Source organism: Embiotoca jacksoni, unplaced genomic scaffold (assembly GCF_022577435.1).
Source record: "Embiotoca jacksoni isolate LCO1_2020_lvr unplaced genomic scaffold, fEmbJac1.0.p SCAF_3, whole genome shotgun sequence".
Classification (NCBI taxonomy): domain Eukaryota; kingdom Metazoa; phylum Chordata; class Actinopteri; family Embiotocidae; genus Embiotoca; species Embiotoca jacksoni.
The window spans coordinates 23,721,683-23,743,063 of record NW_027185381.1 but is presented as its reverse complement, the minus strand read 5'-3'; the positions used below and the strand labels follow the sequence as shown (position 1 = coordinate 23,743,063).

General features: G+C 42.5%; 2 protein-coding genes across 3 annotated transcripts in view; one reads left to right on the top strand and one right to left on the bottom strand.

The window, feature by feature from the left end:
• The window catches only part of LOC138206301 (Fanconi anemia group A protein homolog), a 20,529-nt gene extending 7,307 nt beyond the window's left edge, over nucleotides 1–13,222 (top strand). The window contains exons 11-42 of the mRNA XM_069162902.1: nucleotides 134–210; nucleotides 1,156–1,297; nucleotides 1,552–1,685; nucleotides 2,127–2,237; nucleotides 2,505–2,600; nucleotides 2,815–2,874; nucleotides 3,549–3,637; nucleotides 4,044–4,104; nucleotides 4,214–4,263; nucleotides 4,420–4,490; nucleotides 4,677–4,775; nucleotides 5,037–5,170; nucleotides 5,283–5,353; nucleotides 5,890–5,989; nucleotides 6,150–6,337; nucleotides 7,223–7,319; nucleotides 7,529–7,726; nucleotides 8,112–8,185; nucleotides 8,660–8,788; nucleotides 9,098–9,170; nucleotides 9,285–9,463; nucleotides 9,826–9,931; nucleotides 10,038–10,097; nucleotides 10,207–10,311; nucleotides 10,673–10,788; nucleotides 11,251–11,407; nucleotides 11,645–11,707; nucleotides 11,992–12,079; nucleotides 12,180–12,255; nucleotides 12,571–12,721; nucleotides 12,806–12,904; nucleotides 12,992–13,222. Of these exons, the coding sequence (XP_069019003.1) occupies nucleotides 134–210; nucleotides 1,156–1,297; nucleotides 1,552–1,685; nucleotides 2,127–2,237; nucleotides 2,505–2,600; nucleotides 2,815–2,874; nucleotides 3,549–3,637; nucleotides 4,044–4,104; nucleotides 4,214–4,263; nucleotides 4,420–4,490; nucleotides 4,677–4,775; nucleotides 5,037–5,170; nucleotides 5,283–5,353; nucleotides 5,890–5,989; nucleotides 6,150–6,337; nucleotides 7,223–7,319; nucleotides 7,529–7,726; nucleotides 8,112–8,185; nucleotides 8,660–8,788; nucleotides 9,098–9,170; nucleotides 9,285–9,463; nucleotides 9,826–9,931; nucleotides 10,038–10,097; nucleotides 10,207–10,311; nucleotides 10,673–10,788; nucleotides 11,251–11,407; nucleotides 11,645–11,707; nucleotides 11,992–12,079; nucleotides 12,180–12,255; nucleotides 12,571–12,721; nucleotides 12,806–12,904; nucleotides 12,992–13,090 (3,353 nt within the window). The 3' untranslated portion in view covers nucleotides 13,091–13,222. The remainder of the gene's footprint in view (nucleotides 1–133; nucleotides 211–1,155; nucleotides 1,298–1,551; nucleotides 1,686–2,126; nucleotides 2,238–2,504; nucleotides 2,601–2,814; nucleotides 2,875–3,548; nucleotides 3,638–4,043; nucleotides 4,105–4,213; nucleotides 4,264–4,419; nucleotides 4,491–4,676; nucleotides 4,776–5,036; nucleotides 5,171–5,282; nucleotides 5,354–5,889; nucleotides 5,990–6,149; nucleotides 6,338–7,222; nucleotides 7,320–7,528; nucleotides 7,727–8,111; nucleotides 8,186–8,659; nucleotides 8,789–9,097; nucleotides 9,171–9,284; nucleotides 9,464–9,825; nucleotides 9,932–10,037; nucleotides 10,098–10,206; nucleotides 10,312–10,672; nucleotides 10,789–11,250; nucleotides 11,408–11,644; nucleotides 11,708–11,991; nucleotides 12,080–12,179; nucleotides 12,256–12,570; nucleotides 12,722–12,805; nucleotides 12,905–12,991) is intronic.
• On the bottom strand, nucleotides 13,211–21,381 carry znf276 (zinc finger protein 276). Of its 2 annotated transcripts, XM_069162899.1 has the most exons (12): nucleotides 21,271–21,381; nucleotides 20,080–20,368; nucleotides 19,575–19,890; nucleotides 19,429–19,475; nucleotides 18,915–19,349; nucleotides 18,483–18,564; nucleotides 17,894–17,977; nucleotides 17,420–17,539; nucleotides 17,236–17,311; nucleotides 16,916–17,033; nucleotides 15,960–16,059; nucleotides 13,211–15,656 (listed from the first exon to the last, which is right to left on the bottom strand). In XM_069162899.1, exons 2-12 carry the CDS (start codon nucleotides 20,336–20,338, stop codon nucleotides 15,338–15,340), a joined length of 1,956 nt encoding a protein of 651 aa, XP_069019000.1. In that variant the 5' UTR covers nucleotides 20,339–20,368; nucleotides 21,271–21,381; the 3' UTR covers nucleotides 13,211–15,337. The 2 variants fall into 2 exon arrangements, with proteins under 2 accessions (XP_069019000.1, XP_069019001.1); XM_069162900.1 differs by lacking the exon at nucleotides 17,894–17,977.

The following is a 21,381-nucleotide window of genomic DNA, read 5'->3' as shown; positions in this document are numbered from 1 at the left end:
TGCCAGTTTCAGTCATCAGGAGTCTTGTTAAATCATAATGAAAAAGTGACGATTGTTGCAAAAACTTGAATTACATAAAAAAAAAGGTGAACACTGCAGAAAACCTGGAACCAACCAAGTCATGTGTCCTCAGTGTCCGACGCCGTCACCCTGCAGAACGAGTGGACCTTTGTGAAAGCCAGCCGCTTGTTGACCTCTCTCTTCCGTAAGGTAAATATTTCATCCACTCGGTTTGTATCTTCAGATTCAGTTTAAGTTTTCCAGGATTGAAATTACTTTGTACATGCACAAGGGTGTTTGTATATTATACTGAAATCCTGTGATCTGAGTCTGTCACTTTAGATTTCACATCCATCTGCGGGGTTTCTGACTAACAGATGACTGATATCTGTGTTATCTTATGCATTTATTTATTTTTACAAAACGATGATAAAATGAAGCGGCATCATTTCGACAGCAACAAGCTTCACCGTTCATGTCACTCCTTCAAGTCCATGAAGGCCTTTTCTGCAGTTTTTATTGCTCAATAACTCGTCACGTAAACACCACAGAACCGAGAAGACACCTGTAACATTAATGTATAAGCATAAATTATAATTAATTTTTTTAATCTATTTCAAAATAAAGGCTATGAAATACATTTTTGATAAAAAAAAATGTATTGGCATATATTTTGTCTGACAGTAAATTAATTTTTGGTGGTTAAAGAAAATGATCCTTTAAATGGTCTTTTACAGTTCACATGATGAATTTGTTTGTAATTGCAATAGATGGGGGTTTGGAAGACACTAATATTATTTACACAATGTCACTTAGAAATGTCTAATTTCAAATATTTGGAGCTCATAAATTGCTAATAATGTTCAGTCCTGTGTATATTATTGGCTATGGTCCTTAATTTTGGTTTATAAGCAACTTGTTTCACGTGTAAACAAATTGTGGCCACTGGCGTCCAAACGTCCAGGTATTGATTTATCAGTTATGATGTGTTTAGCAGCGACTTTGTCAGCCTGTCGGTCAACTCCTGTGTCCCAAACTCGCTTTCTTCAGTTTAACACTTCAGTATTCGCTTTCTCAGAGCTAAAAAGAACCAAATTTTGCAAATCTGCGGTTGTCCGAGATCACCGTGTGACCGTCTCTGTGTTTCTGTGAAAGCTGGCTGTGACCTTCAGCGTGGAGCAGCTGCTGTCTCACCTGCAGCAGGTTCTGGAAACCCACGAGGTCAACTGGAAACACGTCCTGTGTTTCCTCTCCACTCTGCTGGTTTACAACCAGAGTGCACAGCCCAGCCTCAGAGGTAAACATGAGGGTTGTACTGGTTCATGCATTAGTGGGGTTTAAGCTGACAGGTGCCAGTAATACGTTTGACCGCTTTGATGGAAGACGAGTCATTTAAATGAATCATCTACTTGATGTTTTGTTGTTTTGCTTAGTTTTTAATTTTAAAACCAGCAAAACAATATGAGAATGACCCACGTTTCTGTTGTAGTAAACTTACATATTAGACTTGTATATGCATTTATATCCGTTCTGTTTGTGTGTCTGTGCCAGAGCTGCTGTCCAGACTGCTCAGCTCAGCATTCGAGGGCTATGACCTGGAGAACATGATAACCGCCTTCTTGTTGGCTCGGCAGGGTTCACTGGAGGGACCGGCCATCTTCCCCTCCTACAGCGACTGGTTCAAGGTGTCACATCGACTTTTCAGCTCCAGTTGATTGTTTAATGTTACATTTGGATTAGTGTGGGACCTTTACATTTTCTCTGTGCCGTAATCAGCCGATATTTTTACGGTAATCCATATACACCACTGGTTCCCAGCATTTTATTATTATTTTTTTCAGAAGATTTTCAGTTAGTAAAACAGATAATATTACAATATTCTTTTTTTTTGTCAATGTTTGGGTTCAAATTTGTTTTGCTAGTGGCAGAAGCTTTATTGTTTCAACCATTAATCCTTTATTTAACACAGTAACTAACTATTTCTGCTGTTTATCTGTTATTCTCAGCAGTTTGTTGAAGTATTTTTTGATTACTTTTAACCCATTACTTTTTTTTTTTTAAACTTTTACTACCTACCTTTATTTTTTATTTTCTCTGAATAGCACAACCTTTTTCCGCCTTTTCAGATGTCTTTCGGCGGTGGCAGTGGCTTCCACGCTGGCAGTAAGAAGTCTATGGTGTTCCTGCTGAAGTTCCTGTCTGACCTCGTGCCCTTTGAACCCCCACAGTACCTGAAGGTGACATCCTGTCACATACATACTGACCTTGTGACTATATGAACAGGATGCAGAAGGAAATGTAGTAAAATATAGATGAAGGGAAAATCACAACAGTTTATACTCTATATTGTAGTTTGAGTGTTTCGATAAACATGTTTTAGCTTTAGTGAAATTTTACTTCATTTATTTGAGTTATTTCCAGTGTGAGCTGTAAGAAAACACCAGAAGCACAGAGGAATGACTGAGCTCTGATTTCTAACACCTGACTGTGATTTTCACCTCCAGGTTCACATCCTTCACCCTCCGTATGTTCCCGTCAAACACCGCAGCCTCCTCATGGAGTACGTCTCTCTGGCCAAGACCAGACTGTCTGACCTCAAGGTAGGAAGACAAATTAAAGGATGAATGTATACATCTTTTAATTCATTATTACTGTGTTATTTTGAAGTTTCTTATGTTGAAACAGCATAATAATATCACAACATAGTGGCTAGATTGTTAGGGTTTCATGGTGAAGTCTGTTTTTTAGAAAAAAAAGTGTGTGTGTGTGTGTGTGTGTGTGTGTGTGTGTGTGTGTGTGTGTGTGTACTTGCAGGAGTCAGTGGAGGACATGGGTCTATATGAGGATGTTTCCGGTGCTGGTGCTTCAGTGCAGGTAACAGTGACACACAGTGGTATTATGTTATATTATATTACATTTTATTTAATTACATTGATTTATATTATATTAAAAGCAAATAGGTAAAGATAAGTGTTTAAAAAAATTAGCACCACAAATTTCTTTTCAAGGAGGTTTTCCAGTGGGATATTCCCAAAGATCCAAAACTGTTCCCTCTCCGTACACATCCTGAGGGGTTTGAGGAAAGGATTCATATTTATTTGCGTCAAATCCTGTTAGGTTACATGTAGTTGGGTTCTTGAAAGTTGACCCCCCAACATACAACATTTGGACCCAAGAAGTATGTAAACTGTGACGAGAAAGAGTAAATAACTTTGACATTAAGGCTCCAAAAAGCCGTATTAGTCATATTTTATTCATTCCTTTAATGTATTGTAATACATATAGATGTACTTATTTCAAAGTACACTGATTAACCATTAAACATTAAAATCACCTTCCTAATATTGTGTAAGCCCCGTGTGCTGCTAAATTAGCTCCGAGCTGCCGAGGCTCAACGAGACCTCTGATGATCTTAAATAAATCGATATTTGCTTCCTGTGGTGTTGCGAGCTAATAACAATATCACACTGCATTTTATCTATATTTTGTATCTCTCAATGGTTGGTGAACACTGGTTTAATAGCGGTGTGATGTTTGTGTGCGTGCAGCCTCAGTGTCAGGCTGTCCAGGACGTGGAGAAGGCCGTTTCTCTGTTCGAGAGCACCGGCAGAATCTCCGCCACCGTCATGGAGGCCAGGTAAACCTTCAGGGTTTTCGGCTCGCTTGCAGCACAGTCACAGAAGGATTACTGGTCGTGTCGACCGGGCTCAGGCCCGCAGGGTCAAGGGGAACCGGTCCAGAGCCTCTGTTTGAAATGACTGTTCAGATTTTCTTTTGAAACGACCTCAAGTAGACAAAAAGAATCACAGAACAACCATAAAGACAACAAATTGACATTTATGTTTCTTTTAATCTGTGAGTGTTGTTTCAGTGTTGGATGGGTGAGCGGTCTTTTCCATGTCTGTACCCAGGAGCTCCTTGTCTCTTAATCTGTCTGTGGGCTTATTTAATAATTACACCACCACAATGATTCTTAATCAAAATCAGTGTTTCGTGTAGATGTAAAGTTTAATTAGAGTCACACACTTCTCGTCTTCTCGCAGTATTTTCCGGAGGCCGTATTTCTTGACACGATTCCTTCCCGCTCTGCTGACGCCGAGAGTGGTGAGCAGCTTCCTGTTATTCTTTGCTTGGTCTGCACATTCTCAGGTGTGAAGCTGTTTTCTTTCACATCACATGCATAAATTCAAGTTCACCCGTCTTTGAACTGCAGCTCCCTGTGAAGGTCGACGCTCGGATGAGTTTCATAGAAGCTCTGAGAAAGTGAGTTATTATCAAAAGCATGTAACTGTCATCACATCTCTGAATTTGAAGTGTATGTTCAACAGTTATCATCAGGTTATTCATGTTTATCTGTAATAATTTTCTGGGATTATTTTGTGTATTTCAATGTATTGTGACTTTTGTTTTTGTATTTAGAGCAGATAAGATCCCCGCAGCACCGTATTCATCATATGTGGAGGCCTGTCAGAAACAGAGGCAGCAGAGCAGTCAGTATTAATAATTCATTTATAACTCATTTATGATATCCTGAAAAAAATAACCATTATTTCTCTCATTCTTTTTTTTTCTTTTTCTTTCGTTGTTGTTGCACTTTCATGGTTGAAATGAGACTCGTAATGTTGTACGACCATCTCATGTGGTTGATACAGACGACGATGGTGTTGTGTTTTCAGAGAGCGCAGCGTGTTCGGAGACTAACGACGACCCGCTGGAGGTCCTGAAGGTTCAGCTGCAGGAGTTCAGAGAGCTGGTCATTGATGGAAATGACGGAGGTAGGCAGATATAGATGCAATCACTGTGTGTGATGATTGAAAATGTGTCTTATTTCTAAAAATGTTAAAAACAGGGTTTGCTGTGTGCTCTCCTCCTTCTTCAACCAGTTTTTCATGCGTGTTCTTAAAAGCTGGAGCTCAAGATCAGTGTGCAGGTCTTTTAATGCAAGAAAATAACAAATCTGTAAAATGTGTTGGACGTTGAGTTTCTCTTTGTCTCTTTGTGTTTCCATCCGTCTCACTCTGGTCATGTGTCCTCAGAGATGTCGGCCCAGCTGTCGAGGATCTCTCACACCCTGAGTGTCGTCTTCCCCGGCCGTCCTGATGGGCTGATCGGTCAAACGGTCATCAGAGTTGACGTTGACACTCCTCTGTCCTCTGAGCTCCATGTCAAAGTATGCACTGATAAAAAAGGCTTATTTTTTTCCCCCTGTTTTTCCATCATCACTTCTGCTGTATCCAGTAGCTGTTTGTATTCTTTAATAATCGTCTCCGTCGTGTTCTCAGGTCGTCAATATGATCCTGAGAAACTTCTGCCAGATCGTGTTAGACGCTTCCCAAGCAAACCCTCCTAATAAGTAAGTAGGAGAATGATTTTTATTGAAAGGCTTACAAACACAATAAAAAAATGGAATTTGATTATCGCTACCTGAAAATAAATCACACAAAGATGTGGAGTGATATTTTGCAGCCATTCACATCCATCTATCAAGATACAACATGTGAGCTGAAACAGCCATCAAAGCTTTGATTCAAACTTTGGTGCGTGTTTCAGATTATTTGTTGTATCTCTGTTGGGTTTTTGCCACATTTTTACTTTTTATTTCAGGAAATAAACAGATTCATGTGATTTATTTTTTAAAGGGATGGAATTCAATTTCATGATAACTTTCATCTGTTAGTCTGCCAATAGGGAAGAATGACTCACATGTTCTGTTTTGTTCAACCAACAATCCAAAACCCCCAAAAATATTAATTAGAATTTCATATATGCCAAAGAAAAGCATCAAATCCTCACAAGAAGCTGAAAGCAGAATTTCTTACTGAGCCGATGAAAATAGCTGGTGATGAATTTTCTGTCAATTGTTGCCTCTCTAATTGTTAATCTCCACAGACAAAGCCCGTGGGCCTCCAAGTTTGTCAGTGCTCTGCTTGGTAACACACAGCTCCTCTCCAGCCTTCTCCACAGACTCTGGGATCTACTTCACAACCAGGTGAATAAATTAAACGCACCTCTCTCTCTCTGTCTTTGCGTCTGTTGCCTGCTTTGTTTTTTATTATTTCACGGTTAAAATCCCTCCACCTCTTCATTCCTCCACGGCTCTCAGATCAGCACGTTCACTCGTCACTTTCACAAACCTCTTCTGTCCGAAGGGGTCGTCGCTGAATGCCGCCCATGTTCTCGGTCTGGCGGCATTCGTGGTCCACCTTCACGCCTCCATGTCCCACCGTCCTCTGGTTCAGCTGCTGCCGTCCATTCGACCACGGCCAGTACCTGTCGGAGAGGTTCTTGGCTCGGCGCTGGTCTGCAGCACAAACACTAACATGCTCTTCTCTGCCAGGTGAGTTCACTAATGTCTGGACATTTTTAAAGTATCCTATTTATTTTACTACTATCACAATAATTGCAATCAAGCTATGACCTGTTGAATATTTCTCTAATGTTACAAATATTAGTTTGATAAAAAAAAAAGAGAGGATGTCGGCACACTGACATTTGTAAGGTCCCAAATAATTTTGCAACGCTTTGATCTGCAAGTTCTTCATCAGGTAAACACACACATGTACAAATATCTAGTAAAAGACAGACAACCCCACCTAGGACACGGCAGAATACAAAATAACACCCCTATCTGTTTATGTGCAGTGAAACATTAACAATATTGCGAATAAAAGACATGTACTGTAGTATATTTTTAAACACTTTTGTTGTTAAAAAGAAAAGTAGATTGTGCAGAATATACACGTGTGGAAACCCCTCTATATTAGGATGTTACTTTGTATTATTTGATCTCCTAATTATACTATCTATATATATATAAGTCGCTACAAAGATTATGCAAGGTTCACCATTGGGAGAGAAATGAAAACATCTTTTTTAAATTGTATTTTTCATATTGTGATCTGAATGAAGTAAAGGAATGGATAAAAGTGAGCAGTGGAGTACAAGAAGTTTTTTTTTTTCTAAAATTCTTTCAGTGTCCAGTATTTTCTCACAGTGTATATATATATATATATATACTGACAAAGACTAAATATCAGTGAAGTTTCAAATTTCAGTTTGTAGACATTTTTGATGATTTTTTTTTTTTTTTCCCACATCTGTACCCAGCAAGGGTTGGATGAGCACATTATTACCACGTTATTATATATTCATTGATCGGTATTGTTATCTTGGCATCTGGCCTGCTGGAACAGCGACTCACAGCCGTCTCGTCGCTGTCCAGGTTGTGTGTGGCGGCTGTGTGTTATGGGCTCTGCAGAGGCGACTCACTGCCTCAACAACAACAGCAGGACTTGATCCCCAGCAGCCTCTATAAGAAGGTATCAGTCTGTTACTTACAGTGACGGCAGGAGGTTGGTTTATAGTGTCACAATAAGATTCTTCTGACATGTCACTGTTGACTATGTATCGGTAATTTTTCAATTCATATCACTTACAATAATACCTGAAAATAGTCATCACAGTCTCAATTAAAGAGCCAATGGATTGTATTACTTAAAACTAAGCCTCATTGTGTGTCCGTGTTTAGCTTCTCTACCTCGTCCCAAGACTGCTGCCTGAAGCCCGGAGGTTTCCTGCTGATGGTGGAACGAGTGAGCAGCAGGAGGAGAAGCTGCCGGTCCTGTGGAGCAGCGTCACCGACACCAACAACACCTGGAGGACGACCGCCTGGCATCTGTGGAGGCACGCTGCCTTCCAGCAGCTGGAGGAGACGCCGCAGTATCAGGTGAGGCGTCTCCTCCGGGTCACATGCTTTTCTTTTGTGGATTAAAGGACAACAGCAGTGATTCTGCACATTTAAGACAAAAGAACTACTGTTAGGAACCGAGTGGTCAAAAGTTGTTTTGACTTTGTATTTTGTCATTTGGATTTTATTTATGTACGGCGTTTTGGGTTGCATTTGTTTAGTGAACTGTGCAATACAAAAAAAAGTTTAAGCACAGAATTTCCAGATAAAATTGCTAGAATTAAATTTCTTAAGCGACTGTTAAATATTTAGACAGAAAAACCTTCGATTTTGTTGTATTTTTTACTTAAAAATGTTGCACAGATTTTTTTTTTGTATTAATGACTAAATTAATCATCAATCTTTTTTTTTTATGTTTGTTAAGTTATTGTTTACAGACTGGCTGGATAATGAGCTCAGAGTACAGAGAAGTGAAGACGTCCTGTCGGACGCCGAACGGTGAGGCAGGAAACACTCTGATGCCATTCGACACACAGACTGTATTTTCAACCTTTCACATGTGGCAGATGTGTGTGTCTCCAGATGTTCCACCGCATGTGTGAACAACTGAGAACATTAACCACCCTACAAAACAAGAAAAGAGAAAAAAAAGAAAAATGGAAAGATGAAATAAAATAAAACACACAAATCTAAATATATCAACAATAGAAAAAAAAAACAAGAAAAGTTTTTTTAAGACACATTTGTCTGCCTTGGTCTTCGTCCAGTTGTTTTTCTGCCCTCATCATCAGTATATCGTTGTCTTTGTTAAGTGACTTTGTGTCCTGAGAAAGTGACTGAAGAAAATCTTTTTGGTTCAAATGCTGCACAGCAGTTTCTTAATAAAACACTGCAGGAGTTTGAGGACTTTTCCTTTATCTGCAGAAAAGCTTTCATATGTGTTTTAATTGTTCTTTTATTTTCTGTGTGTAGTCAGGAGTACCAGCAGTGGGCCTGCATGGAGCTCTACCTGCCTCGTCCAGAGGAGGAGGGAGGCTGTGGAGGAGACATGAAGAACCTCTGCTCCCATCTGCTCAATGCCATCATGGACCAGCAGCTAAGGTGCTAATAACACACGTTAACTCACAAAAGACTTCAAAATGTAATCGATTTCTGCCTGACAGCTGCGAGTTGGTTTAACGATGCTACACAGCAGAACATTTTCAAAAGCTGAGGTGTGTTTAAAGGAGAGTGCTGTCAGAGGGAGAGACAACGAGACAAAGTGTTTATGCTGGACTCTGTATGAAAAGCCAGAGGGCTTTTAATTTGAAATGAGGGGTTTTTATATTTGAAATGAGGGCTTTTAATTTGAAATTGGGGCTTTTAACTTGAAATGAGGGCTTTTAACTCTGCTGTGTTGGATGTCAACAGTGATCAGAGTCTGGAAAATCAAAGAGTGTCAGAAAGGGGAACCTGTTTGCCCGACATCCTGTCCAGACTACAGGTGTGTAAACTCCCTATCGTTTCTGTGCTGCGTACAGTCGGGTCTAAAAGTTTTGAGACCACATAGAAAACCTTTTGTGTGTGTGTGTGTGTGTGTGTGTGTGTGTGTGTGTAGGAGCTTGTCTATGAGATGGAAATGACCGAGCTCTCTGGCAGCCATGGCAGCGGAGCTGATGTGTGTGACTTCCTGTTCGAGGTGGTGTCTCAGAGATGCTCCCCACCAGTGACCTCAGCACCACCGAGCGTCGTCAGCGCCGAGCTCAGCCTGCAGCGCACACTGCACACATGGAACAGGTGCACAAATATATCACCAAGTATTGTAATGTGATGTGTAATAACTGTTTATTGTCTTTTTAAAATGAAATGAAATGACAAGTTAGTTTGGACTCGAGCCAGTTGGGGTGCAGCTGTTTGGCCGATCAGCGAGTGGAGCCGCGCGTACGATGGTTTCACTGATGTAGATCACTTCAGGTGTGCAGTATCTTTTTGCCAGGGCCTATGGGAAATTTTGAAACGAGTTTTTTTTTCCCCCTCACCTGTGCTGTGCTGTCAGACCGCGAGCAGGACGATAACAGATGATAAGATTAATTAAACCTCCTTTTCGGTCTCAACGGTTCACTACCTGTAAACCTGAAACCCTCCTGCGTGTCTCTCAGAGTGCTGCTGGCTCTCCCGGCCGTGTTGTTCATTAAAGTGAAGGCTGAAGGAGGCAGGACGACTCTGGACTGCAGCAAACTGATAGAACATGTCAACCAGCATCAGGTGAGCTGCTGAATTCCTCTCTCTTCCACACCGGATCAGTTTTGCGCGACAAATGTACTCAAACTCTTTCTTCGTCTGCATTCATCTCCTTCTGCTGATGCATCAGAGGAACGTGTGCTGTCCAGCCGGCTTACTGCCCTGCCATCTAACCACACACTTCCTGAGAGTGAGAGTCATTTTACAGACATTTTAACATCTTACACTGGATGAAATTGTTGATGTATTTCACAGAGAACATTAAAAGAATAAGTGTGTTCTCTGTGCTTCCTGTTCAGGGTCTGTTGAGTGCCGGTGGACGTTGTGGACGTCCAGAGGAAGAAGTTAACAAAGCCTGGTCTCACATCAGCGTCCGCTGTCCCCTGCTGTTGCTCTCCGCAGTGGTACTGTCTATTTTCCATATAGATCAAATGAATCTTTACATATTGACTCGTACGGACTTCAGACAGATACGGAGTTTTGCAGCTCGAATTTGAAAAAAAAAAACATTGTAAAATTAGATAATGAAAGGTGACCAGAGGAGAAAATAAATTGTGAATACATGCCAAGACACACTGTATTTCCACAAAATGTAAAGGCTGAAATTGTCTTAGCCCGTCACATGGGTCTAAAATCGTGTCCGGTACATATCAAACATAATTAGGTGCCACTTTCTCCGATGCTACTGCAACAATCTGCCCTCTTGTGTGTGTGTGTGTGTGTGTGTGTGTGTGTGTGTGTGTGTGTGTGTGTGCGCGTGCGCAGCGCTGGTGGCAGCGTGTGTCTCCTGCTCTGACGTCACTGTGGCGGCGTCTGCGTGACGGAGAGTTTCTGCCCGAGCAGCTGCAGCTCCTCTCTGACTGTCAGCGCTGGGCCTGCAGGTAATAAACCACCGACCGTTGACTTGATTCACACCTGGATCCAGGAGGCTTATCCGTACACGGGAAAATACATGCAAAGTCAAATACATTCATTTACTGAGAGAGCATATTTTAAGACGGCACACGCTGACCAAAGTGCTTTACAGAGATGTCAAAAATGATGGGGACTTTTTAAATGATGATTACAATCAAATACTCCGGATACACATTGGCAATCAAAACTTTGGAAACCTACTGATTCAAGTGTTTTTATTTTATTTTCACTATTTTTCGACCTTATAAAACAAATAAAGTTTTTCTTATTTCATCCCTACTTGTTCCTCTTTGTACTTTTCATGCAGAATAGGTATTCCATTATATTCTTTGTGGTATTAAAAGTACTTCAAAAGTCTTAAATGTAACTTTGGTGGACCCCGCAGAAACCCCGTGTTTAAGTACTTTTTAATTCGGTCTTTTCTGTAGTTTGGTGAAAGGCCAGATGTTGCAGATGCCTCCAGCTGCAGCGCTGCTGTTGGCGGGCAGCCTGCATCGAGCCCGGCGAGGCCGTGAGGGAAACAACCAAAGCTACAGTGCAGCTCTGCGTTCACTGCGACCAGAGAGAGACACGAAATGCGGACAGGTGAGAGTGCAGAAGGATCCGCTGTGTTTGTCTTTTAGAAAACGGATTCTTTTACAGCTGAATGCGAAACTAGAAAGTAAAATGTTGTTGATTTTTGAGTTGATAATTTGTTCAACTACTTGATTAATCAAATAATTCATTTCAGTCATCGTTGTGCCTCCACAAACGGAAAATTCAAACGTAGATAATCCAAAGATTTTACGTATTAACCTGTTTCTGTCTCACTTCTGCTTCCAGGTGCTTGTTTTTCTGCTCTTCCTGCGTGTGAACGACTACCTGTCAGCTCTCCTGAATGCTCAGGTAACTGACCTTTGACCGTTTGATCTGTCCTACCTCACTCACAAAGTTCATTAAGAAAGTAATTGATAAGTGAAACACCCCTTCACTTGCACCACTCACTTGTTCGACCGAGCACCAGACTGTTTTTAATACTTGAAAAATCAGGAAGTCCTTTAAGCTCCAGACAAAGCACGGAAACAATGTGATCAATTCAAAAGAGCAGAGTAGGAGAAAAGATGATCAAATGTGTGGTGTTTTTTTTGCTTTTGTTTTACGGTTTTCCTGGTTGTTTTGTGTGGATGAAGAACGATGAAGAGGAAAGGAATTCGTGCGCAGAGCTCCTGACCGTGTTGGTGGACTCGGCCGACTGGCTGCTCATCTTTAAGTCGAGCGGTACAGCGTTCATCTTCTCTCGCTCACGTAGTCATTATTCCAGCAGACTAAATCGAATGCGATTTGTTGTCAAACTGATGTGCTGCATCTTTTCGTCCAGAGCAAGGTGTTTATCAGTCGGTTGCCATGGTGACGTCAGATGAGTTTACACGTCTAATGCCCTGGGCTTTCTGCAGGTGAGAGGAACAAACAGGAAAAACAGGAAAGCAAACTGTGTTTATGATGTCAAACATTTAACTGTCAAACTCGTAGATCTTTTTTTTTTTAAATTTTTTTTTACATATATTACATATGATAGCACAAATAGCTTGACGAGCACCAGGCAGTTTATAACCAGGATGCACATGATGCATCCAGAATGTATGTATTGATAATACGTGAAAACACATTTTTCCGTCTGGCTTCTCGACATATTACTTCTCGTTATTCCTATAGTTGTACTCTTTATGGTGTGTGTGTGTGTGTGTGTGTGTGTGTGTGTGTGTGTTTAGCCTGCTGCTCCAGCAGAGCGCCGAGCTGCACCAGAGAGCCGTGCGCTGTCCGGGCTTCCTCCATACCGCCATCGTCTGCTACATGAGTGCGCTGCAGCTCTTCCTGGACGGACACAGACCCACGTCGGCCTCCGAACCCCCCGAGAAGCAGGTGATGACGCGTTAACCTGTTTCCGCATCCGCTCACATCAGACTCGCGCAAACACCGACGCCCCCATATGAACTGTGCCATCAGGTGGAGCCCTCTCAGATCCTGAGTCGCACCAAGAGGTTTCTTCTCGGAGCCTTCTCGCGTACGTCTCCGACAGCGCTCGCCTCCAACCGGCTCAGACAGGTAACCGGGCAACATCATCACCCTTCGCATCCCTCTCGCACTCCTCTGACTTCATCGCTCCCTTCCCGTCCGGTCTCTCGACCCCAGCTGGAGTCCCGGTGTGCAGACCTGGACCCGGAAGTGGCGGCCGCTCTCTCGCTGCACCTCGACCCTCCCGGCCTCAGCCCGGAGATGGACTTCCTCTGAGCGGCTGAGTCTCTTTCACAGTGTCGCTAACAGACTATTAATGGAGGTATTTATTCTAAGAAACGTGTTCGTTCTCAAACAACACTTCACTGTTCAGATTTAAAAAAACAAAAACAACAGTTGATGTTCAGCAGTTTGTAAAAAAAAAAAACGTCTACATTTTATTTACATGTCTTTTTGTACATAATACACAGTTTATTACACACATGTACATCTGAAGCCCTTTCACTGCTACAATATGGAGATAAACTCTTAAGAGTACTTAGCATTGTAATAACTTAATAAAAACAGTGACCTAATAAAACTAGACCGCATCTTATTGGAAATCATTCTGCACAACAATATGCTTTACATTTATTAGGCAATAAAAAGTATTGCATCATCGGACTTGCACCGGCATGTTTATAGGTTTACACAGTCTTTAATATGTAGCTGTAACGTGTACATCAGCTAGCAAATAGAAATATTTGTAGGATAACAGTGCGGTGGACCTGAGAGCTCGACGCGCTGCCGCAGACATGCAAATAGATGAAACACAAACAAAGGAAACGACTTCAATCACAGATGAGCTTGATTCATTTTTACGTCTTTAACACGTCAGAAAACGATAACATGTCGGTAACAGTCTCCGTAGCACAACGTCAAATCATTAAATATCTTGTTTTGTCTAAAACCTAAAAAAAAATATTTGATTTACCTTGATGTTTTTTTGTTTGTTTAAAAGACGACTTACATGATTAACTGATTGCAACATTTTTTTTTTAGATATTGATATAGTTTTTGCTCGACTATTACACTTCTCGGCTAATCGCTGTAGCTCTGAAACCCGGTACAGAAACCCTGCAGCTGATATGAGGAAACATATTTTGTTAAATAACAAAATAACCCACATTTCCATCAAGCACCTACAGATGGCCGACTTCTATAATTTAACAACAAGCATGTTCTAGACGTGTTCATCCCTTTCTAGTGTCCCACGGAAACATTTTAATCTGCTGTTATTTGGCAGCTTTATTGGTTGTATTTGGTTTTGTTTTCTGTATTTTTTTTTTTTAATATCCTGCAAAGAAAACTTGGTGAAGGTGTTTTCTCGGTCTTTGCTTGACTTTTGTCTGTTGGCATGTGTTTTTTGAAACTACCATGGGGAGCTCTCAGTCGACAGGCAGTGTAAACTCATCTTCACATCGGCTCTGTAACAGAAGCACCACGAGTGGTTATCATCATTTCAAGTTATAATCCTTAAGATTTTCATGGACTCAAACCAGTTTTCTTTATTGTGATATGTATTGTCACCACTTTTTCAACAATAGCCAATTGTCGTATTTATATTCTGGAATTATCTTTCTCTACATCCAGCATTACTGTACAAATTTTGCTTCGTTTCGGCTCTGTAAGTTTACATAAACCTAATATTTCCTACTGTTGCTGTTTCACATTAAAACGCATGAGGAATCTTTTATTGTGAAGCAGTCACAGGAAACTCAATGTATTTGTTGGCGCTCAAAAATACATCTACAAAACTAGACAATGGCCATTTTAAGGATTGTTTTAAACAGCTGATAAGCTTTAAAAAAAAATGCAGAGAGAAGTGGAAGAAACTTTTCTCAAAGTCACACTGCACAGAATTAAAGTCAATTGTAGTTATTTTGAATTTTGAATACGCACATATAGCCCTAATTAGTTTTGTATTTAGTTTATAAAGAGACAAAATACTGATTGAAATCATGATTGATAAAGGAAAAACTTTCTGGACACATCTCTGAGCCCTAATTGCTCATCTGCGATATTTCTGACTGCTCGGCGAGTTGCTGCTGTGGTGTCACCAGTTAAACTAAAATCTTAAAGGTTACAACTTTCGAACCCAGGAAAACATTTCTTTCTCTTCCGCTGCAAGCTAGAAGAAAGTATCTTACTGTGAAAACAGTATAACAGTGGTTCTTCTTATGGAGGCCATTATTAGTACGCCCCACCTGCTGCTTGTCAGTGAGGGGAAAGTCTCATGAAACCAAAACTTGTGGTCAGACAATATCTTGACGATTAGATTCATTCTGGAATGAAGATCAGTTCCTGAAGACTTTAAAGAGCTGCTAATATAACGGATGGTAAATATCAGCTGATTGGTCACGTGTCCATTAAATCGAAACATCGTGGTCGGTTGGTGTTTTCTGTGAGCCAGTGGAGCCACAAATCCTCCTCCACCCGTCCCACAGTTTATGTACCTGTGCAGCAGAGCTGGACCGCCTGCCGTCATCTGTCCTGGTCTTGCTGAACCACCTCCCCGGTCAGTGTGATGGTGTGCAGGTTGGAGTACGGCGGCTGCAGCGGCGGCTGCTGGTGTTGCTGTTGATGTTGCTGCTGCGGCTGCGGCTGCTCGCTGCTGCCTTTCTGAACCTCGGTCTGAGTCAGCGGGTGCACCATGGACATGTGGACGTTCAGGTTGTGGGCCTTCTCGAAACGCTTCCTGCAAATCAGGCACTCGAAGTCCAGGTCGGCCTCGGCCTTGTGTTTGGTCATGTGGTACTTTAGAGACGCTCGCTGGCGACACTGGAAGCCGCACACCTCACATCTGAAGCGGAAGAAGAGACGCATCAGGTACAACTTTAGGACGGTTTTATTCCCAGCTCCGTTAGGGGAGTGCCTCCAGGCTCGGCCCTCGGCCCACTACTATTCTCCATTTATTTGTTGTTGTTTATTTCAGTTTCCATTTTCATGCAATTAACTCCCAGATTTATCCCTCGTTTGACTCCAACAACACAATTCGGCAAAACAAATCTGTTCTTTAAGGTTTGTCAAATCTGGTGGAAACCACAGAACTTTTTTTTTATGTAGCAGGTTATCGTGCGTTAAAGTCTGCGTCATCGGGACTTACTGCAGTGGTTTGGCCCCTGAATGCCTCATCTGGTGAACTGACAGGTGTTTCCTCTGTTTGAAGGTTTGACCGCACTGGTCGCAGATGTAGTTCCTCTCCTCTGGAAACACAAAAAAACAAACACGAGCCAAAATAAACACAAACGCACCGACGGCTGCTTTCTTCGACACGACACATCCGTCCAAATTCAGGAGCAAGTTAAGGCTCAGATGACTCAAACTCACCCAACCACTTCAAAACAAGTACAGCAGGTGTTTGCACTTCATTTACAAACAAAAAGTCAAAAAAAAAAATTGAAACTCACTTTGAGGGAACATTCAAATATACACCTAGGCGACAGCCACATTGTCACTTTCAGATAAATAATCGAATGGGTTAAACAATATGCGGTTTGAAAGGTAAGAAGCCACGCTCAACTTTTACACCCTTAAAGCCTAAGAATGCCAGTTGCTAACCAAGGGATGCTAGTGGATGCTGGTCACCAGCTTATGAATGCTGGCTGCAGGCCTAGGGATGCTCTAGACGGGCCTAGAAATGGCAGTTCTTACCCTATAACCAGCTGTTATAAGGCTCGCTTGCAGAAAGATTTTGAAGGAACTTTTAAATATTCACTGTTTGTAACATGTTATATTGTGACTGACCTCAGGACGCTGAACTCCCCTGCAGGAGTCTGTTGTTATTCTTCCTACAGTTTACGTTGTGGTTCAGTAAACACTTGGGAGATGTTTTTTTATTTTTTATTTTTTAGGCAATGGATTAAAACAGATGCATTTCCCCCCACAAATATAAAATACACCGTCACTCTCAGTAATGTTTTCTAGCAGCGGCCCGTCAGACACCGGAGAGATCAGCGGGTCAGTCAGCTGATGACCATCTCGGTGGATCACTGAGGTCTGTGAAGTAACCCAGGAAAAGGCCGGTGAGGCTGAGCCGCCGACTCTTTCCGCGGACCTCACCTGTGTGGATGAGCTTGACGTGTCTCTGCAGGTAGCGGTCGATCATGAAGACCTTGTTGCAGCCGGGATGAGGGCAGGGTCGCTCCCTCACCTCCTCGTGATGCTCCTTGATGTGTTTCTAAAAAAAAACACCAAAAATGAAAAAGAAAAAAAAAATGATACACAAACTTTCTTTTGGTCCAACGGTGAGACTGCTGTCGTGAGTTTCACAGAAAAGTGAGCGGGGTGTTTTGATTCAGACGTGAGATCGAGACGTTAAACTCATTTAACAGAAACGAGCGAACGGCTGAAAGCGGCGAAGTGAAATTGTGACTTCTGACCTTCAAACCATCGGGAGCTCTGTAGACGGCCGTGCAGCCCTGATAGGGACACTTGTAGATGTTCGGCAGCTCCTCTCTTTAAGAAAAAAAAACAAAAAAACATTTTTATTATTACATTATATCACATCACGTCTTCTGCTGATGGAGGTCGTGTATTTGTGTCAAAACGGCCGTCAGTACGCACGCTTTAGGTTTGAACTTGTTCTTCCAGCCCGGTTTGGGTCCGGGTTTCTTTTTGATCTTGGGCTCTCCGGGGGCCTTCGGGCTTCGTCTTCTCTTGTTGGGGACGTTCACTCTGCGAGCTCTGGGAGGAAGAGAGGCGGCCGTTTTCAAGGGCACTTTTGTTGTTTTTAGCAGGGGGCTGTCGCGCAGGCTAAATTTACATAAACACTGTCAACTCCCTCAGCATTTACGCAGACTTTACCCCTGATAAAATGCTAAAACGCTCATTCTGTGTTCCCTTGTGTCCAAATGTTGGCATTAGTGTCTCCTGTTAAAAATGTAAAACCCCTTCGTGCTGAAGCCAGCAGGACTGTAAACACTGCAGGAGCTGCTTTCTCTCAAGTAATAGTTTAAAGTAAGTAGGTCGTTACGATCCCCGAAGTAACACTGATTTATTTTACATCCCTGTTCAGAAGGAACGACCTTTTCCACCCACCTCTTGTCTGAGTACGGCTCAAACAGCTCCTCGTCCGACACGCCTCCTTTTCTACTCTCCTCAAACTCCTCCTCGGACACGACCCTGGACACAAACACAGAGTTACTGTGGATGCGGTGCACTTTATCAGTCTCACTTTAAACACTGAGAAGACTGGCAGGCACTTAAAAAAAAACTTGTCGTCGACGTGAGGTAATGTTTGGTGTTTCTACATCAAGAGAAATGACAGAATCGGATGAAACACGTGCAGTCGTGAAAAACAAATAATGCGAAAGTGTCACTTCAAAGTCACTTTCTGACTTTTTACAAACCAAACAGTCGATTAATTAAGAAAATGACCAGCAAATGAATCCTTTAGTTACATTACTTTACAAAAAGTAGTTAAAAATGCTGCAATATCAATCGAGTAATACAACTAATTTATAACAATTGACATTAGTATTCTCAGGGGACACGTTTCTGCACGGATTACATTCTCATGACACTTACATACTTGAATGAATGAATTACTTTTACTTAGATGAAATATTTTCACAGTTGTATTTAAGTGAAGTATCTGAGTTCTTCCTCCACCACTGAACTGACTAACCTGTCAGACAGATCGCTGTCAGCAGTTCTGTCCTCCAGCTGAGCCGGAGCAGGAGACAACGGCTCCTCGTGACCTTCAAACTCTGAGGAGAAACAAGGAGAGACCACAATTATGTGAACAAACAGTTAAGATACTGCACAGTGGTGAGTTCTGAACATCTGTGTCTGTATCTTAAAGTTTGGTAACACTTTAATTTTACGCTTTACTTTATTTCCCAGAAAAATGCTTCTCATCATTTCCTAAAAAAAAAATTAGCTGTAAATTCCCCAAAAATGTTCACGTCCCGCTGCACAACGTAAACTCGGATCCATTCATGCAGAAATGGACCCGTGTCAAACGCCGGTTCGACGGGAGGATCAAGCCGAAGCAGTCGGACCCCCACAGGCACTGTGTTGGTTTGAATGTGATCTCATGAACCGTAAACAGTCTCACCTTCAGCGCAGCCGGTCCAGTCCTCCAGCGCCGAGCTCTGCGTCTGAGCCGTGACCGCGGGTCCACCGCGCTGAACCAGAGTCCTCAGACTTCCTGCTGCGGTCCTTCTGTTCCCTCCGGGCCGCACTTCTTCACCGTCCTCCTGCTCCTCCTCCTCCTCCTCCTCCTCCGACATCGCCACGTCACCATTCCCGCTTCCAAACGCTCCGCTGCTGGAGTTCACCGCGTGGCCCGGATTGGCAGCAGCGGCGCACCGAGTGTCCATGATGTAGCTGTGACCGTCGACGCAGCCCCACACGGCCTTAACGGAGCCCCAGCACTGACCCTGCAGCACCTCCTTCAGGTCGGGGCAGGAGCGGCAGGCCTCTCCGTGGCGGTGAGCCCAGGACACCAGGCTGTGGAGGCACTTCGGGTCTGAGGTAAAGGATGGAGGTGCTGGAAGGAAACGGAAGAATACGTCAGCATGGTCAGTTATCTTTATCTAACTTCTATAAGCAAAGAGGACATGACTTACCTGCTGAACTATGGTTTACTGAGGACTCTTCACACTTTGTTTTCTTCCTAATAAAAAACACACAAAAAAAATTGGTAATATTTATATATTTCTGCTAGAGATACATTCTTTCACACCTTGGGTAGATTTTTTTTCCTTGGACTCACTGGCTTTTGAGGTTCCCCTTCCCAACAGGCGGGAGGTTGACTGTCTGCAGAAACCTGATCAGGATGCTGTGGCACTTGTAGAACTTGGCGTGGCATTTCTTGCAGATAAACTCTGACAGCCGGGGGTCCCGGTCCAGCTGGACGCCGACCAGTCGCTGGAAGTCCGTGTGGAACAAAAGGGGCGAATGGGCCGCGGCGTCCGACTCGTCGTCAACGAAATCGAGGGAATCCCGAGGCCACTTGTTGAAGGCGTTGCGCAGGCTGCGTGGGGAGAACTTCCCATGGCAGAGCCGACACACGGCGGTGGACAGTCGACCTGTTGGCAGAGACGACGGACCTGGAGTTTACGTAGGTTACCTTTACTTTACCCTCCGAGTGTTTCTGCAGTCCTGAAATACTCTGAACTCAAGCGGGAGGGAGACGAGTGTCTGGCAACCGCTTCGAATAAACAGCCACTTTTTTTTGTTTTGTTTTTGTTTTTAACTGAGTTTTGTGAACCTCTCACCTGAAGATCTGGACTTGCTCTCCGGCCGTTTCTGCGCGTCGTCAGCCGGCGTCACGCCGCAGTCGGAGTTGGCCGTCTGGTCTGTCGCTACGTCGTCGCGGTAGAAACTGTCGGCGGTTACAGGAGCAGTCTTACGAGGTCTTCCTCTGTTTCCGGGCGGCCTCTTCTCCTCGACGACGTTCGCCGCCGCCGCCGCCGTCGTCCCGCTGGTCTGCCGCGACGCCTCGGATGACCGTGGACGTCTGCTTTTCTTCTTCATGGTTTACGGTGTGGTTGGGACGGCCAGCAGCTGAAGAGGTCAGCAACGTAAGACAGCGAGTTTATTTTGTTTTTATATTTCAGTGTATTATTACTTCTCTTTGCACAGACTGCGTTTTGGAGATCGACACTGCGAGACTTTTTTTTAAAAATTCTTATTGTGGACAATCTGAACGCAGCAACTGACAACCGCCTTCCAGAAGTGTAGGAGAGACCTTATATCTGGTAGTTTAACTTCTAATATGAAAAACAAAATGCTTATTCACAAGAGCTGGTTATGGACTGAGAGAATGAGATGATCGTTTTTTTTAGATTTTTAAAGAAATCAATTCAAAATTGAATTATTGATTTCTTTAAGTCAAAAGTGTTGCTAAAGTCGTTAAATGTAGAAGAAATTCAAGTTTCCAAACTAAATCCTGAGAAGCATTTTCGTGCAACACCGGTATTAATTTGATGCATCTGAAAGGAAACTAATATATTCTGGACTTTTTTAATCGAAAATAGAGAAATCGGTGCGAATGTTTGATTCATTTTAATTCCAATTTAATTTCATTCTAAATTATTTTACAGGTCCTCATTTCTTTGACGTGTTTTCCAGTCTTCCCGTGTGCTAATATTTACTTTATGATTATTAATTTAATTTAATTTAATTTGTTGGAACAAAAAAAAAACAGAGAAACCTAACCTGAATAAATAGTTGCCTTTACATTCAAAAGCCTGGTTAAATTGTACGATAAACAAAACCTGGTAATGACGTCACCCTTAATTTACAATTCTATAAACAAACATAAAAGAAAATCCGGGATATTTTATTATTGTTTTCTACCGTTAAATTCAACCAGCTAACGTTAGCTGGTTAGCTCGAGCAGCTACCGAGTCACAATACAGCCGGAGTTTACAATTCAATTAGTTCAGCCTGCAAGCGGAGCCTACCGTGAGGGTATTTAAATCCTAGAACCGGGACAGCATGTTGGTTTCAACAGAAAAGATGGGTTTCGTGAGCCAGAAGAACAAGCTCCGGGACTTCAGCGCTGCTGCCAGTTG

What these genes read in the sequence shown, in the direction of transcription:
- znf276 (XM_069162899.1), bottom strand. Translation starts at nt 20,338, where the DNA reads ATGAAGAAGAAAAGCAGACGTCCACGGTCATCCGAGGCGTCGCGGCAG. An exon ending in GAGCTCCCGATGGTTTGAAG is followed by an intron (nt 17,034 to 17,235) that starts GTCAGAAGTCAC and finishes GTTTTTTTTTAG; the next exon opens with AAACACATCAAGGAGCATCA. An exon ending in CGTCAAGCTCATCCACACAG is followed by an intron (nt 16,060 to 16,915) that starts GTGAGGTCCGCG and finishes TTGTGTTTCCAG; the next exon opens with AGGAGAGGAACTACATCTGC.